At 33.4% G+C, this 17,933-nt stretch overlaps 1 protein-coding gene across 1 annotated transcript; it reads left to right on the plus strand.

Annotated features, from left to right (window-relative positions):
* Positions 1–531: 531 nt before the first annotated feature.
* Positions 532–12,151, plus strand: LOC127105506 (protein BRI1-5 ENHANCED 1). Its single transcript, XM_051042699.1, has 4 exons — positions 532–746; positions 10,822–11,346; positions 11,508–11,703; positions 11,821–12,151. Exons 1-4 carry the CDS (start codon positions 617–619, stop codon positions 11,963–11,965), a joined length of 996 nt encoding a protein of 331 aa, XP_050898656.1. The 5' UTR covers positions 532–616; the 3' UTR covers positions 11,966–12,151.
* Positions 12,152–17,933: the final 5,782 nt, after the last annotated feature.

Below are 17,933 nucleotides of genomic sequence, written 5' to 3' on the forward strand. Positions count from 1 at the left end.
TATATATTAAATAAATTATTTTTATAATTTATTTTAGAAAAATTATTATTATAACTTTTTAAAATTACAAAATTTATAAGTATTAATAATTTGATTACACCACTACAATTTTAAAAAAATACAAAAAAAATTCCGTTAAGAATTGAACTATGAATCAACAAATTCACATCCATTTAATCGAACTAATAAATACTAATTAAACTTTTATAAATACTTAGAGTAAAATATTTTACAATATCAATTAATCAGGTAAAACTTCAAAAATAATTATAATTGCTGATAAAATATTTATAATCAAAGTCAATATTTTTTAATGGTTTTATTATTGTGATTATTTTACATTATGATTAATATCTACAATAAAAACTTCTATAAATTAAATAAAAAAACTAAACCAGCAAATTCAATACATTTTTTTTAAAATTAAATTAAATTATAAATAAAGGAATATAAATATATGAATATGTTAACCTACAAGAATGTGAAGCACACATATAATTATAAATATATCAACCTACAAGAATGTGAAGCACAAATATAAATATGTCAACCTACAAGAATGTGAAGCACACATAGAAAAACAAAACCATAATATTGAAAAGAAGAAGAGAGAAAAATGGGAGATGATGATAAAGGTGCAGTTTGTGTGACAGGAGCAACAGGTTATATAGCTTCATGGTTGATTATGAAGCTTCTTCAACATGGTTACAATGTTCATGCTACTGTTAGATCACACCATTTTAAAGGTATTTATTTGTATAATTTTATTTTTGTTTTATTTGGAAAAATATATTCTAATTGCTATTTGTTTGTTTAATTGGATATAATAATTATCCTCTTTAAAATTCCAATAATTCTCAAAATTACTTTGACAATACATGTAATTAGCAAGATAATTTACCTCGTTTTGTTGAAGTTGTTTTTTTTGTAAACGTCTTTTCACTGATATCTATAAAAACACTTTCATTTTTTGTGGAATTTTTAAATTCAAAATTTTCATCAAATTTCTTTCCACCCTTAGTTCTGTATTATCCATAACAAAGTAATAAGCAAATTTTACTTATTCTCACCATTTCTTATGAACTTTCACATTGGTAAGTGCTTTTGCATTTCTTAAAAAATAGGAGGGATAAAATACTTTGAGCATCTCTCTGGATAAAAATAATTTCTATTCGCTTTTTTTCACGTTTTTTCTCTTTCAATAAAAAATCTTTTTATTAACTTTGTTTCCTTTCTTTTTTATTTTATCATTTTTTTCAATGAGTTTGTTCACTCACAAAACTGTTGGAAATCCACCACAATTTATAAAGAATTTATATTAATCTTGATGAACAAGATTGTTATTAACCACGCAATGACAATAAAAAGAAAAGAACGATGGAGAAAGAAAAGAAAAAGAACGTGAAAAAAGAAAAATAATATTTTTTTCCAGAGTTTTTCTCTCGGCTCACAACTTCTGGAAAACTTCTTTATTCACTTTGCAACTGCAAAATTATGTGAATACAATATTATGAATTGTATTTAAGAATAGAGGTTACTCCTTCTATTTTTAGATTTAGGTTAGCTTACTCCATAAGCCAAAATCTAAAACTATAAAAGCCCAAAATAGTTAACATTACTAAAATTAGGCCTAAGTCGAAATCCAGTGTGAAGCAACATGCTTCGACACTTCGACACACTAATACAACTTGACGCACTAGGTTATTCGACACATCCTTGTTCTGTCGAGAAATATACTTTGACATAAGGAATTTCAATTCAACACACCACATAATTCATTGTGTCTAAACTATCTACGTTCATCATAACTCTAAGTCTTTTGAATACCTCGACTTGCACTCCCTTCGTCATAATGTCTGCAATCTGATTCTCAGTTCTGCAGTGTTCCAAATTCATCTTCTTATCTACTACCCGCTCTCGAAGATAATGGAACCTCATTTCGATATGCTTGCTTTGACCATGTGCTATCGGATTCTTCACCAGATTGATAGCTGACATGTTGTTGATCTTCATGGTAATTGCTCCATGACTCTTCGTCATTATCTCTTCGACCAGATTTATCATCCACGTTGCTTGACATGCAGAAAGGGAGGCGACTATGTATTCTGCTTCGCACGATGATAATTCCACTACAGGCTCCTTTCTCGAACTCCAAGCAACTGGTGCACCGCCTAGCATAAACATATAGCCAACTGTGGATTTTCGATCCTTAGCATCACTACACCAACTTGAGTCGGTGTATCCCACTATTTTGCATTCTTTTCCTTCATCAGTTGTACGAAACAAAATGTCATAGTCGAGAGTTCCTTTTAGATACCTCAGTGTCCTCTTCTCCGTTGCTAGATGTGATACCTTTGGCTTCTGTAGGAATCTACTCACCATACCTACAATGTATGCTAAGTCAGGTCTTGTGTGACAAAGATATCGAAGTGACCCAATAAATCTTCTATATTGGGTTGGGTTGACATCATCTTCATCTGAATCTTTCGACAATTGTAATCTAGGCTCAGTTGGAGTCGAAGTTAGGTTGCAATCTTGCATCTCAATTCTCTTGAGTATTTCGCATGCACATCTTCTTTGATGTGTCATCAAACCTCTACCACTCTTGTAGAATTCGATGCCAAGGAAATATGAAATATCACCCAAATCTGAAATTTCAAATTCCTTGTTGAGATCACCTTTGAAGTCTTCGATTTCCTTCTTGCAGTTGTTTGTTATCAACAAGTCATCGACATAGAGGCATAGTATAAGTAATTCACTCTTTCTTCTTCTTACATATACTCCATGATCAATTGTGCACTCCACAAATTTCTTCTTCCTTAGAAAGCTATTTATCTTCTTATTCCAAGCTCTTGGAGCATGTTTAAGTCTGCGTAGAGCTTTATGCAGTCTGTATAACTTTCTTTCTTCGGCTTGTTTCACAAACCCAGCTGGTTTTGCAATATAAACTTCTTCTTCTAAGGGGCCATTCAGGAATGCACATTTCACATCCATCTGACACATCTTCCAGTTGTTCATGTTTGCTAGACCAACAACTAACCTGATTGTTTCGATCCTAGCAACAGGTGCAAAAACTTCGTCGAAGTCGATTCCTTCTTTCTGAAGAAATCCTTTCGCCACAAGTTTTGCCTTGTGTCGAGTCACTTATCCTTTGGGATTCAACTTCACCTTGTATACCCATTTAACATTGATTTCCTTCTTGTCTTGGGGAAATTAGATAAGTGACCAAGTATTGTTAACTTCAATTGACTTCAGTTCTTCGTTCATTGCTTTCATCCACTTCGAATCTTTCAATGCCTCAACTGCATTAACTGGTTCGAAATCTGCATAGAAAGCATAGTGTACCAGCTCACCTTCTTCATTGACCATATCATCTGATGTAATCACACATTCTTGCAACCTTGTAGGCATGTGTCTTATTCTTTGAGGTATGCTCAAGCTTGCTTCTTCTCTGACTTCTTGTCGAACTTCTCTTTTGACTTCACTAGCTGGTTCATCACATAAGATTCTCACTGAATCCTTCTTAACATTCTCAGTACAATCACATTCCTTAAGCTCATCTATGATCATGTCCCTGTTGATCACCACTTGCTTGTTCACTGGGTCTAATAACTTGTATCCTTCAGTCGAATGATATCCTCTCAGGAGCATCTGACTCGACTTGTCATCAAGTTTTCTTCTCAATTGACCTGGCATATGTCTATGTGCTATAGACCCAAACACCTTTAGATGACTCAAGCTAGGATTGACACCAGACCAACATTCTTCTGGCGTGATTCCTTCTAGCTTCTTCGTCGGACACCTGTTCAGGATATTTGTTGCAGTCGACACATCTTTTCAACATGCTTCTCACCATATTCATGATGGTTATATTCTTCCTTTATGTGACTCCATTCAGCTGTGGAATGTAGGGTGGCACCACCTCATGCAGAATCCCTTCTTTCACACATAATGCTTCGAAGTCTTTCGACACATATTCTCCACCATCATCAGTCCTCAAAATATTGAGCTTTCGACCGCTTTGTCTTTCGACCATAGATTTAAATTTGGCAAATACCTCGATCACTTCACTTTTCTTCTTGATCAGGTAAGCCCAGAGTTTTCAACTTAAATCATCTATGAGTGTAACAAAGTATTTGTTACCTCCAATCGAATCCACCTGGATAGGACCACATAGATCAAAGTATATGACTTCAAGAATTGCCTTCGACCTGCTTCCTGCATCCTTACTGAAGTTGTTCTTGTGCTGCTTCGCCTGCACATTCACACACTTCATTTGGAATGTCGATTTCTGGTAAGCCTGAAACCATATTTCTTCTCTTCAAATCCCTGATATCTTTGAAATTGAGATGGCTAAGTCTATAATGTCATATTCATTCATCTCTGTTGGCAGTTGTTGCAAGGCACTTATGCTCCACGATATTAACCTCAATCTTTAAGGTTTTATTCTGAGACATTGGAGCCTTCAATATCAACCTTACATTTGAGTCGATAACTCTCGTCATCTTGTCTTTGATCGATACCTTGTAGTTACTTTCGACTAACTGCCTTATGCTGAGTAAATTGCTCTTCATGCTTGGTATGTACAACACATTTGAAATTATTGACCTCTTGCCATCTTTTCTTATAATCAGAACATCACCAACACCTTCAGCTACTAGAGTATTGTCATTTGCAAATTTCACCATGTTCTTCATTGAGGGATTTATGTTGACAAACCAATCTTTCCTTCCAGACATGTGTGATGAGCATCTTGAGTCCAAGTATCAATGGTCCTTGAATCTCTCTTTATCTCTCGTTGTAACCATCAGCAACATCTCTTCTTTTTCATGTTTCGTCAGCTTTGCATCAGTTTCCTGATTCTTCTGCTTTTCTGGACAATCACTAGAATAGTGACCATGCTTCTGGCAATTTTAACATTGAATGTGCCTCTTGTTTGGCTTTCGACCACCACCTTTTCCTCTACCTGCAGCACCACCTCTTTGGTTACCTTGGTTCCATAGTTTTCTATGATTCGACCAATTTCCTTCTTGCTGATTTCGACCAGTCGAATTATTGTAGCCTCTTCTGCCTTTGTTGTCATTCGAACTTCCTTTGACTTTTATTTCTTTTGCTGATTGCGCCTGCAAAGTCACATCACTCTTCGACTTTCCTGCAGCTCTTTCATCCATTCTTTGTTCATGAGATTCAAGCGTCCCTTGAAGCTCTTCCTTTGTCAGTTTTGACAAATCTTTTGACTCTTCTATGGCTACTACCACATGGTCGAACTTTGGAGATAACGACCTCAAGATCTTTCCAACAACAGATCTTGATGTCAACACTTCCTCATAAACCTTGATTTGATTCACCAGTTTCGTAACCTTAGTGAAGAAATCAATTATGCTTTCATTGTCTTCCATCTAAAGCAATTCATACGTCCTTTTTTGAGTTTGTAATCTCACCTCTTTCACCTTCTCCACGCCTCCAAACGACTTCTCCATGATTTCCCATGCTTCTTTCGCTGACTCTACATCACTAACCTTTTCAAAGTTATCTAGATCAACATATTGATGGATTATAAAGAGAGCTTTATAATATTTCTTTTTCAATTCTTTATGTGCAACCCTTTCTTGATCCGTCGCGTTTTTTTCAAGCACGGTTACTCCTTCATTCACAAGATCCCAAAGATCTAGATAACAGAACACAACCTTTATCTGCTTGCACCAATTCTCATAATTATTGTTCTTGAGAGTCGGAAGATTCGCTGGAAAATTCCCGTTTGAATGATTCATTTCCATCGTGATTTTCTTCCCACGAATCGCTCAAACCAAAAGCTCTAGATACCAGATGTTGGAAATCCACCACAACTTATGGATAATTTCTACCAATCTTGATGAACAAGATTGTTATCAACCACACAATGACAATGAAAAGAAAAGAACGATTGAGAAAGAAAAGAAAAAAACGTTGGAGAAGAAGAAGAATATTTTCTGCAGAGTTTTTCTCTTTGCCCATAACCTGTGGAAAACTTCTTTATTCACTTTGCAACTGTAAAATTATGTGAATACAATGTTATGAGTTGTATTTAAGAATAGGGTTTACTTCTTCTATTTATAGGTTTAGGTTAGCTTACTCCCTAATCCAAAGCCCAAAACTATAAAAGCCCAAAATAGTTAACATTACTAAAATTAGGCCTAAGTCGAAATCCTGTGTGAAACAACATGCTTCGATACGTCAAGACACTAATACAACTTGACACACTAGGTTATTCGACACATCATTATTCTGTCGAGCAACCTGCTTCTACACAAGGAATTACAATTCAACAAAAACTTTCTAACTCGGGCTCGTTGGACTTGTAACAGTGGAATTTTCTTGCTCTCTTAACCATGGATTGAACCGAACCTTAATATTTCTCTCATCCCTCATATGCCATCGTAAGCTTCTCATGACCAATACACGTGAAGTATGGATACTATCCAAAATAAAACTTTGGTTATGGCCTTGATGTGATTAAAAATAGCTTTCATTTTTCTTCCCACAATGGATGGTAATCCAAGATATTTCCCTGATCCCGTGATTTTTGTCACTTGAAAAATATATTTCTATCTTTCCTTCGTCTTTGTGGACATGTTCTTCTTGAAAAAGATTTCAAACTTCTGCATGTTTATGGCTTGACCCAATGTGTCCTCATATTGTTAAGGACATTAAACATTAACTTAACTTATCTTTCTTCAGCACTGCTAAATAAAAAACATTCGTCTACGAATAAAAGGTGTATCACGAGCTGAGCTCCACAAAACACTTTAACTCCATTAATTTATCTATGCACCTCCAATATTTTTAAGATGGTCAAAAGACCCTCATCACAAGTAATGAATAAATAGGGAGATAAAGGATCATCTTGTCAAAGTTCTCTACCAGGTGATTGCAAAATAACATCTTCTCCATTAATTTGTGCATGATGCCAAACACTTTTCATACACATTTCCATCCAATTTACCGATGTATCATGTTTGAGATATTGGATCAAACTCTAGTATGATCGAAGGGTAGCTTCTTAGTTTGACAATCTGACATGGTCATTAACATTTCGTCAAAGTCTTTTCACATGTTATAGTCGAAATATGCTAGGATTGTTAGCATGTCAAATTGAGACTGTTTATTATGCCCAATTGTTTAAATTATCTTGTTCTCTAAGTTAGATTATTCTCTAATTAGCTTGTGTAATGGGTCTGTGTGTAAAAGCGCATTAATTTAGAGTGCTATTTCTTATAAATAGCATACTAGTCTTTCATCATTGCATAACGCAAATTCTAATTAGGGTGAAAGAGGTTATTTGCTACTCTGTAACACTTGTAATGTTGTTCCTAAAACAAAGTAAAGAATAACAATTTATAACCAACTTATTGTGTTCTTCTTGCTTCCCTTTTTCTATCCTTGTGGGTTTCTTGTCGATCAATAAACCAATTATACTTTGTTATTATGGTATCATTTTCACAACAAATTGGTGCAGTGGGTGTGGAGAAGATGTCATCAACAAAATATGAGATTTAAAAGTTCACCTGAGTGAACGATTTTGGTTTGTGGCACTTGAAGATGAAAGGCCTACTAGTTCAGTAGGGTTGTTTAGAAGCGTTGAAGGGAGCCGAAGCCATGGAAAATGTGTTAACGAACAAACAAAAGACGACTATGGTAGAGAAACCCCACAACACCATTTTATTGAGCCTTGGTGATAAGGTTCTTCGACAAGTTTTGAAGGAGACGACGACGTCGAGGTTATGAGTGAAACTCGAAGGTTTGTACATGACCAAATTGTTGGTCAATTACCTCTACCTGAATTAAGCTATGTATTCATTCAAGATGAGTGAAGACAAAGTTCTGGATGAGCAGTTGGATATGTTCAACAAGTTGATTCTTGATCTTGAAAATATCGATGTCAAGATCGAGGATGAATATCAAGCGTTGTTGTTGTGTGCTTTGCCCATATCACATGCTCACTTCAAAGAAACTCTCTTGTATGGAAGAGAGTCTTTGACCTTTGGAGAAGTTCAATCATCCTTGTATTCTAAGGATTTGAACAAACGAAAGGAGCACAAGCCATCTTCGACTGGTGAAGGCATGTCGGTTAATGCAAAATTCACAAAGAGATATGGCAAGTTCGACAAGAAAAAGAGTAAAAGTCAGCAAAAGTCTTGTAGTGGTGATGTATCTAGTATTCGATGTTATCATTGTAAGAAGGAGGTTCATACAAGAAAAGCGTACCCTAAACGCCTGAAAGATCATGAAGGTAAGGATAATGGAAACGCAACCATTGTTCAAGATGATTTTGACTCATATGATGTTCTTATGGTTTTAGGCGGCGACTCAAGTAAAGAGTGGATTACGGATTCAAGTTGCACTTGACACATGACTCTAAAGAAAGACTTGTTCGAGGAACTATGTAATAAAGATGGTGGATCTGTATTGCTTGGAAACAATAAAGCTTTCAAGATTGCAGGTATTCGATCTATGAGATTCAAGCTCCATGATGAGTCAATAAGGTTGTTGGCTGAAGTCAGGTATGTATCTGATTTGAAGAGAAATTTGATTTCTCTTGGTGAATTCGACAAGAAATGATATGTTTTCAAAGGAGAGAAAAGTATTCCAAAAGTCATGAAGGGATCAAAGTAAGTCTTAAGAGGCATGAAGAAACAAGGCTTGTATACCCTTGAGGTTGAAGTTGTCAGTGGCTCTGCAGATGTTGCATCCATGAAACCTTTGTCGAAGACATAAATTTGGCACATGAGATTAGGTCATGTCAGTGAAAGGGGTTTGGTCGAATTGGGGAAATAAAATCTACTTACTGGAGATAAAGTCAAAAAACTTACGTTTTGTGAACCCTGTGTACTTGGAAAATCTTGTATAGTGAAGTTCAATAAAGGCAAACACAAAACACACGGATCCCTTTATTACATCCATATTGATCTTTGGGGGCCTGCAAGGTGTCCATCCTATTTACGAGCAAGGTATTTTCTATGCATAGTTGATGATTATTCCAGAAAGTGTGGGTATTCATCCAGAAGACTAAGGATGAAACTTTTGAGAACTTCAAAAGTTAAAAGACTCGGGTCGAAAATCAAATTGGCAGAAAGGTTAAGAGGTTGAGAATCGACAATGGCCTTGAATTTTACAATGACACGTTCAATAGTTTTTGTGCACCCTCTGGTATTGCAAGGAACATAACTATAATAAGTACTCCCCAAAAAATGGTTTGGCTAACCATTTTGAAAAAAGTTAGATGCATGTTAATTAGTGTTAGGTTAAAGAAGGTGTTTTGGGAAGAGACTGTTTCAACAGCAACATATTTGATCAACAGATGTCCTTCGACTGTGTTAGATATGAAAACACCTTAAGAAGTTTGGTCGGGACACCCACCAGATCTCGATAAACTTAGAGTATTTGGCTGCATAGTTTATGCTCACATTAGGCAAGACAAGGTCGAATCTAGAGCTCTGAGATGCATGTTCATGGGATAGCATGAAGTAGTAAAAGATTATAGGCTATGATGTTTAGAGCCAGGTCACAGGAGGTGTATCACCAATCGAGATGTAGTTTTCAATGAAGTTGAGATGAATTTTAAGAAAACTGATAATGTTAGTTAAAGTGCACAAATATCTGAAGAAGAGATGGAATAGGAAGATATTCCTATTTATGTGGAGCATGTCGATGTTTAATTGCATATCCCATATCAATTCAAAGAAGAAGCACGAGATGCTAAAGATACTGAGGAAGTTAAGGAAACTGTCGATGACTACCTATTGGCAAGAGATAGGCCAAGAAGAGTCAGCAAGCCACCTCAAAGACTTGGGTATGTAGATCTCATAGCTTATGCCTTAATCTCTGCAAGTGAGGTTCTAGATGAAGAACCTAAAGACTATAAGGAAATTATGAGGATTCAAAATAAGACTGAATGGCTAAAGGCCATGAATGGTGAGATGAAGTCTCTTCATGATAACCACATTTGGGAACTGATCAAGAAACCCGTTGGAGCCAGATTAGTCCGTTGTAAGTGGATTTTAAAAGTTAAGGAAGAAATCGAAGGAGTGACGTCGAAGATATACAAGGCAATATTGGTCACAAGGGGTTTCACTCAGAGAGAAGGTGTCGACTTCAATGATTTTAGGGGGAGTGTTGTGGACTCATACTTGAGGGGGGCATTATGGACACACATTTGAGGGGGAGTGTTGAGAATGTATCAAGTGTGAGTAGTGTGGTAATAGTACCACATTTGTTGGAAATATGGGGACTTGAGCATTTATAAGTGAGAGAATCCACTCACATATTATCTTAAGATATTAGATGAATATGTGGTGTGTTTCTCACAAAGATATTGCTCCAAAAGAAGAAATCTCATAATGTTCAAAGCTCCTTAATAAAAAAACTCCCCCAACATTAATAAAAATGCAAAAGAGTGTGACATGTATACCAATAAATAATGGGAGCATGTATTATGACTCATAAAATATTATTTTTCATATAAATATAGATTATCAAAACGCTAGTACAATGTGTCATGTCATCGGTTAAAAGTCTCACATTGGTTGAAATATGATTTTAAAATATATTTTTAAGTGGAGGAATTTCTCAATCTATTTTGTCAAGTTGACTTCCAACCACAATCATAAAATTATTTAATATGTTTTTTTTGTTAAACACTTTATTTTCATATATTTTCATTGTTACTGTAGTTTTTTCCTTAATAATTAAGTATTTTTATTAATATCATGTAGCTCAATATCATGTCAATAAAAATTATATATATTTATATAGATATATAAAATTTATAGATTTTTTTGACAGAAAAGAAAGATTTGGATTATCTTATAAGCTTACCAGAAGCAGCAAAGAAGCTAAAACTCTTCTATGCTAACCTTGACGATTCAACTAGTTTTCATAAAGCAATACAAGGGTGTATTGGAGTTTTCCATCTTGCACACCCTATGGATATACAAAACCAAGAGTCCGAAGAAAGAGTGACAAAAAGAACATTAGAAGGAACAAAGGGAATTTTAAAAGCATGTTTAGAATCAAAGACGGTGAAAAAAGTGGTTTACACTTCTAGTGCTACAACAGTTTTATTTAACGGAAAGAATGATCTTGATATGGTGGATGAAGATGTATGGAGTGATATTGAGATTTGTAGAAGTATTAACCTTGTCGGATCTTCTTATTCGGTGTCTAAAATTTTGACTGAAAAGAGTATTTTAGAGTTTGGAAAAGTTAATGGATTTGAAGTTGTGAGTTTGATTCTTCCTTTGGTTGTTGGACCCTTTATTTGCCCTACTATACCATCATCAGTTTATATATCACTGGCCATGATATTTGGTATGTATTTCAATCTTTCTCCTTTCACATTATATACATTATAACCAAATGCATCAATAATAATCGCCGAAAGATGTACTATATAGTATCTCGTCATTATTCACTAACGTATCCTGGTCTAATATCTTATATATATTTTATGTGTGCTTATTTTTTATTAGGAGATCATAGTCGATACAAGTATCTCGCAATCTCATACATGGTGCATATAGATGATGCGATACGTGCACTTATATTTTTATTTGAGTGTGAGAATGCTAATGGAAGGTATATTTGTTCTTCGGACCAAATATCATTTCATCAAATGTATGAATTTCTTCGTCAAAAATATTCAGAATATCACATAACGATACCAAAGTAAGTTTAATATTCTTTTTTTTACTGAATTATTAATTTAGACCATGAAAATGTAGGATGATCTCAAATTAGTCTCAAATGTAAGATGATATCGAATTTCTGACAATTATTTTGCAGTTCAATTGAGACGGAAAATTGTAATGGAAAGTTTAGTGGTTTATCATCAAGAAAGCTCTTGGATATTGGGTTCAAATTTAAGTATAACATCAATGATATGTTTGATGGAGCGATAGAATCTTGTAAAGAGAAAGGAATCTTATAAACTTTGGATCACATGTGTAATATTTAAATCCAATGGAATTATTATATCAACTATCCAAATTAAAGTGATCGAAATGTATCTACAGTTTATGGCTAAGGGCATAATTTTTATGAAAATACTATGTAAATACCAAAAATGTTATTTATATTTTTTTGATGGGTATAAATAGAAATATTAAAAGATTGATAATCATGTATCTTCATGAAAGTGAATTTAACTCTTATAAATAAATGATTATGGTCCTTCTGATGGCAGATAACTAGTCATTAGTTGATATCTTAACCCCAATTGCATTTGTTTTCCCCCACGGTTTTAAATCTTATTTTCACTACTTCAATCTCTCTCACACATTACTCGCTCTTCCTTGTAGCTATATTGGTGTTACTATATTTTGTAACTTTTTTTCTTCCATCCAAGCATTCTTGAAGCAGAATAGATCTTTGAATCTACTATTATCTCATTTAATCAGCATCAATAACATTTGGAAATTGTCTAACTTGTCATCTACTAAATTTGATAGTTCTGAGTTTGGGAGTAAATATATCCACAATTACATTATCGTAGCTCTATCAAGTCTTTTTTCCACCATTTCTTGTTCATTTCTTCTTGAGATTCACAATTTCGCCATAAAGAATGTTAAAATCTAATTTTCTTATCATCATTTGTGTTATTCTATGTGATTGCTTGTATTAGGTAAATCAACATATGTACAGGATGTATTTTGGTGTAGCGGCATCATGTGGAACAAGATAATTCAGCATTTGTTCCAGAATATGGCTTTAATCTGTTAGCTGGATTTCATGAAGAAATCTGAGTGTGATTGTGTTTGTTTTTAAGAAGGTTTGTTCAGTCTAAGTTTCCGCATATGAGAGACATCCTAGTTTAAGGATTGGGTTCTGATTATCTTCAGGCTTCCTTCATATTTGTTTTAGTGTTAACTTCTTCATAAGATATAGAAGTTGGCTTTGGGAAGAAGTTTGTTAATCCTAATCAATTTGGAAAAGATTTAGTCAAAGAAGATTTGATTGGATTTGCATTGAAGGAAGTTTTGGTTCAGATCTTTTTAATCTAAGATTTAATCTACAAAGAAGATTTATATGAATAGAGTAATTTTGAATATTTTTGTGCAACATGTGGAACACAATGTTCCAGCGTGTGTGTAATACATCATCTTCCCCTTGTCAGCACGCCATGATGGATGTAATTATGCGCATGATTTTCTTGTTGTTTCAATCAGATTCGTTGCAGATTTGTTGCTATCTTTTAGCAATGCGTTTATGTTGATTTGTTTATTTATATTGGACCACTACTACGGAAAACCCCTCTCACAACCGTTGAAAAAGGGATACTATCACGGTTGACCAACCGTTGTGAGGTAGGGTGTGGTTGTAAGTATGTTCTTTTTCGTCACGGGCGTCTGACCATTGTGATAAACTAGGTAGCGTGTTACCTATCACAACTATTATATTAAATAATCAATTTGATATATATATATATATATATATATATATATATAGGTCATGGATTCGAAACCCAACAATAACAATTTAATTAAAGTGCAAATAAAATTAATATTTCACCCCGGTTATATATTCCAATTGTGGTGGTATATATATGAGTTTATTATAAAATATAAGGATTACTTATTTTTTCTTACCCCACAATAAACATATACAACCATTCAAATTAATTTAGAGGATAATAATCTGAAAAATTAGACTATTCTTGAAAACCAACTTAGACACTCCACTCTTTTTCAAATTGCATGCATCTTGTAATTCATTTCTCGTTCTTTAACATATAGAATTTGGTTTAATATCCCAAGTTCTTCAAAGCAACGATTCATTCTCTTATTATTTTCCAAAGCATCAATTTGTTGACTAATCTGAGTCATCATCATCATTGTTTTAATCGATGATGATGATTATTATGATGACAATGATGAAGATGATTCAAAATTTCTCAACAAGTTTGATGTTTTGTAATATAAAATAGAAGAGAATGAATATTTGCTTTGAAGAACTTAGGGCATTGAACCAAGTTCTATATGTTAAAGAACGAGAGATGAATTACAAGATGCATGTAATTCAAAAAACATTGATTGATCTAAGTTGGTTTTCAAATATAACCTAATTTTCATATTATCATTTTATAAATCAATTTAAATGAATGCATGTTTAGTGAGGGGTTATTGAAACAAATAATCTACATACGATATAATAAACTCAATTAGAATTAAAAAAATGAGGCAAACATTTTGAACAACAACAATATATCAACTCATAAAATGTTTCACAAATGTATATTTTATTGAAAAGATTTGTGGAGAATGAAGACGAAGAAATGATTTACTTGTTTCAAAATGGAATCTACAATGAAAGGAGAATGAGGCTGAAGGGAGAGTGACAAACATGTATCTCATGATCCGGGTCTTTGACAAAAGTATGCAGCTTTCACATTAGTTTTGTCCTTCTTGTATTTTTTCTTCATAGCAACACAAATAATTTGTGAATCACACCTATAAGTCAAAATATATACTATCATGTTAACCTGATTTAAAAACATAAACTAGCATGACATTGTAATCCTATAAACAACATGTTAACCTAATTTGGAAACATAAACTAACATGATATTAATAGCATGTTAACATAAATAGAAACATAAGTAATGTTTAATACACTGATGTCTATATTGAAACTGTGTCTTAAATATAATAAATTTGACCTAGACACACATTAGATTTTTAAGAAGAACACGAAAACATATATCATTTTATGGAGCATATATGATAACAGAGGTTTTTAGATTTTTAAGAAGAACTAGTGTCATACATGAAACATATATGGTAACTGAGATCCATTTCGAAAACAGAGATTCAAGTAAAGTTAACCCAAAAAATATGAAAATCATGCCAAATGAAAACCCTAAACCCTAAGCTTTCTTCCAAATAAAAACACGAAAATCATGCCAAATGAAAGCGTATGAAAAACAAATAAAAATGGAAGAACCTATACATAGAAAAATGGAAGAAAATGTATGAATAACATGGAAGAAAGATTATGAAGAAGAAGAAGAAGAATGATAAAGCGTATGAACTTGATTACCTTTTAGTACGAAGAAGCTTATGAGGGCAAGTTCGTTGCATGTGGAAGAGAGAGATGTTAGGGTTTTGTTTTGAGAGTAACGACTATTTATGTGAAACCTTAATAACTTTGCTTATATATATATATATATATATATATAATATATATATATATATGTGTGTGTGTGTGTGTGTGTGTGTGTGTGTGTGTGTGTGGTGTGTGTGTGTGTGTGTGTGTGTATATATAAGTATGTATGTATGTGGGTGTGTGTATGTATGTGTGTGTGTATTTGTGTGTGTGCCTTAAATGATCAAGTAAGACAACTCGTATTCAAGTATTCGGGAAAGGGAATAGAAGACTCTAGATCACTTTCTTTTTTCATCTAAGTTATTATGAAAATATGTTTGTGTATGGTTGATATTTATTAAATAAACGACAAATGTTTGAATGATTGAATAAGACAACTCATATCGAAACATTTGAGGAGAGGAATCGAAGGTTATAGACCATCTCCCTTTTCGTTTAGTTTATTATGAAAATGATTTGATTTGGGGTTAGAAGTTTTTTAAGAGAAATGATAATTGATTGACTAATTGAGTAAGTGAACTGATACTTAAAAAATCGAGGAGAGGAGTAGAAGGCTCAAAATCATCCCCCTTTTCGTTTCTAAATTATGTTCAAGTATAATTAGAATGTTTTAGTTTCAGCTTAAGAAAATACTCGACATTGAATCGAGGATTTGAATTTGCATTTATGGATGAATTAAAGGCATAATTGTCTAATAGATGTATGAGATAATGAAATAAATAAAACTAAGATCGATCAAACAAATGCAAGCAAGTAAGTGTATGTGTATCACAAGTCTCATTTTAAGGTATCCCAAGAGTAAGTTATGTGTGGTTGATGGCTATGCTAAAAGCTAACGACTTAGAAAAGTGTTTGAAAATGGGCTCGACATTGAATCGAGAATCTCTTGATTTTTAATGGTTTAACATGGTTTTGAAATGATGATGAAATTGAATGGGCTTAGTTTGAGAATGATTGAAATTGTAGTAAAATAAGTCGATCAATATTTAATTAACAAAATTAATTGATTAATTAAGTTAATTAAGATTAATTATCAAAATTATTTAATTGAATCAAATAATCAAGTTAATTAGAACTAATTAATCAAAATTAACTAATTAATCAAAGTTTAATTAATTAACTAATTTAATTAAAAGAGATAGAAATAAGTGACAATGTTAATTTACTTGGTATGAATTGATGACGATGTGCTCAAAACCGGTTTGTGCATAATGACAACACGAGTAATGTCATATGTAAGTTCATAACGCGGCAAAAATATCATATTAATGTATAAAATTTTTGGTGACATAACGATATAACATTGTCGAATCCGCAGATTAAAATTCGATTTTATTGCAATGAAAATCAAATAACTTAACATTAATTTATTTACAATATTTACAAATTAAATTACGGCAATGTGCCAATGTCACTAGATCAAAATCCAGCATAAGCACAATATAATTGGATCGAAATATACATCAAAGTCGAAAAGAATTAGAATTTTCTTAATTAATACATCACACTTATTTTATTTTAAAATATAAAAGCAACATTTATGAAGGATTTAATTGAAATACACTGACAATATTATTAAGAATTTAATTGAAATACACTGCATTATAAAAGGATTTTTCATCGTAAGTTAATCATAGTCGTTGGATGTTGAAACAAGTTTGACTTTTATTTTAAAAATCTATAAAGTAATGCAAACGGTTGATGGTGATAAATCGATTGTGTAAAACTTTTTACCCTGACAGTGTATAGTAATTAATCTCTATTATTAAAACAAATCAAAAGCAATAGAATATATTCTACTAAACAATTACTAATTAACAATAAGCAATATTAAAAGTTTGAAAATAATAATAAAATAAGATAAAACTTTAAAACAAATAAAAAACTTTGACTTATTCTAATCCCACGAATCAGTCTCCATCTATTTCAAAACACAGGAATCATATCAAAAGGATTCAAAATGAATGAAGAAAACCAAAACGTTTCAGTGAGCAAAACAAGCATAAGAAATCAATCTTTTTCCCTCTTAAAAACGCAGGAACCATTAACACTTAAATCTAAAGTTTCAAGCAAAATGGTTATCGGATTAAATTGCGAATGGAAATATACTGTGACTAAAGGCAGTAGCAGAATCGACTGCTCGCAATTGCTGCAAGGTTATTGTTTGCGATAGAAAGTGAACAAAAACCGTTTCGCCAGAAGAAGCTCCTTGCTTTGTTGTTGCACTGTTACGTTTGGAACCTCGTCGGAACCGTGCGATTTTTAGTCGGCATCATCTTGACCATGACATCACGAACCAGATTCTTAAACGCGTTTCTTCATGAAAACGCCCTTCTCTCGTAATCTCTGCTTCCGTCGATGGAAGGTGACGTGGTTTGTTCATGCGATGGTGGAAGATCGACGGTGATGAGGAGATCTCCGTTAGAAATTGCAGCGGCCGTTTTTTAAGTGATTCATTTGTGGTGTTCAGATCAGTGTATGGTGGTTCGAGTTTAAAAATGGGTTGTAGTGGGTGAAAGTTAAAGGTGGAGATGGAGATCGGAGGTTTAATAGTGGTTCGCCGGGTTTTGCGTGGTGGATGGTTGTGAGCGGTGTTGAGGTGTGGTCGGCCGGAGTTTATTGTTGGTGGAGGAGGGTGGTCGGGAATGTAGAAGGATATGGACTTTTTCTTTTTCCTTTTCAAAAGTTCTTTTCTGAGAGTGAGTCGAGTGTCTGAGAGATGAGAGGAAAAAAATCATGTGAGGATTCCCCCTCTTCCTCAAGAAACAACGTGTTATGCACAAGATGACAAAACC

The sequence above is a fragment of the Lathyrus oleraceus genome, chromosome 7, assembly GCF_024323335.1.
Source record: "Lathyrus oleraceus cultivar Zhongwan6 chromosome 7, CAAS_Psat_ZW6_1.0, whole genome shotgun sequence".
NCBI classification, from domain to species: domain Eukaryota; kingdom Viridiplantae; phylum Streptophyta; class Magnoliopsida; order Fabales; family Fabaceae; genus Lathyrus; species Lathyrus oleraceus.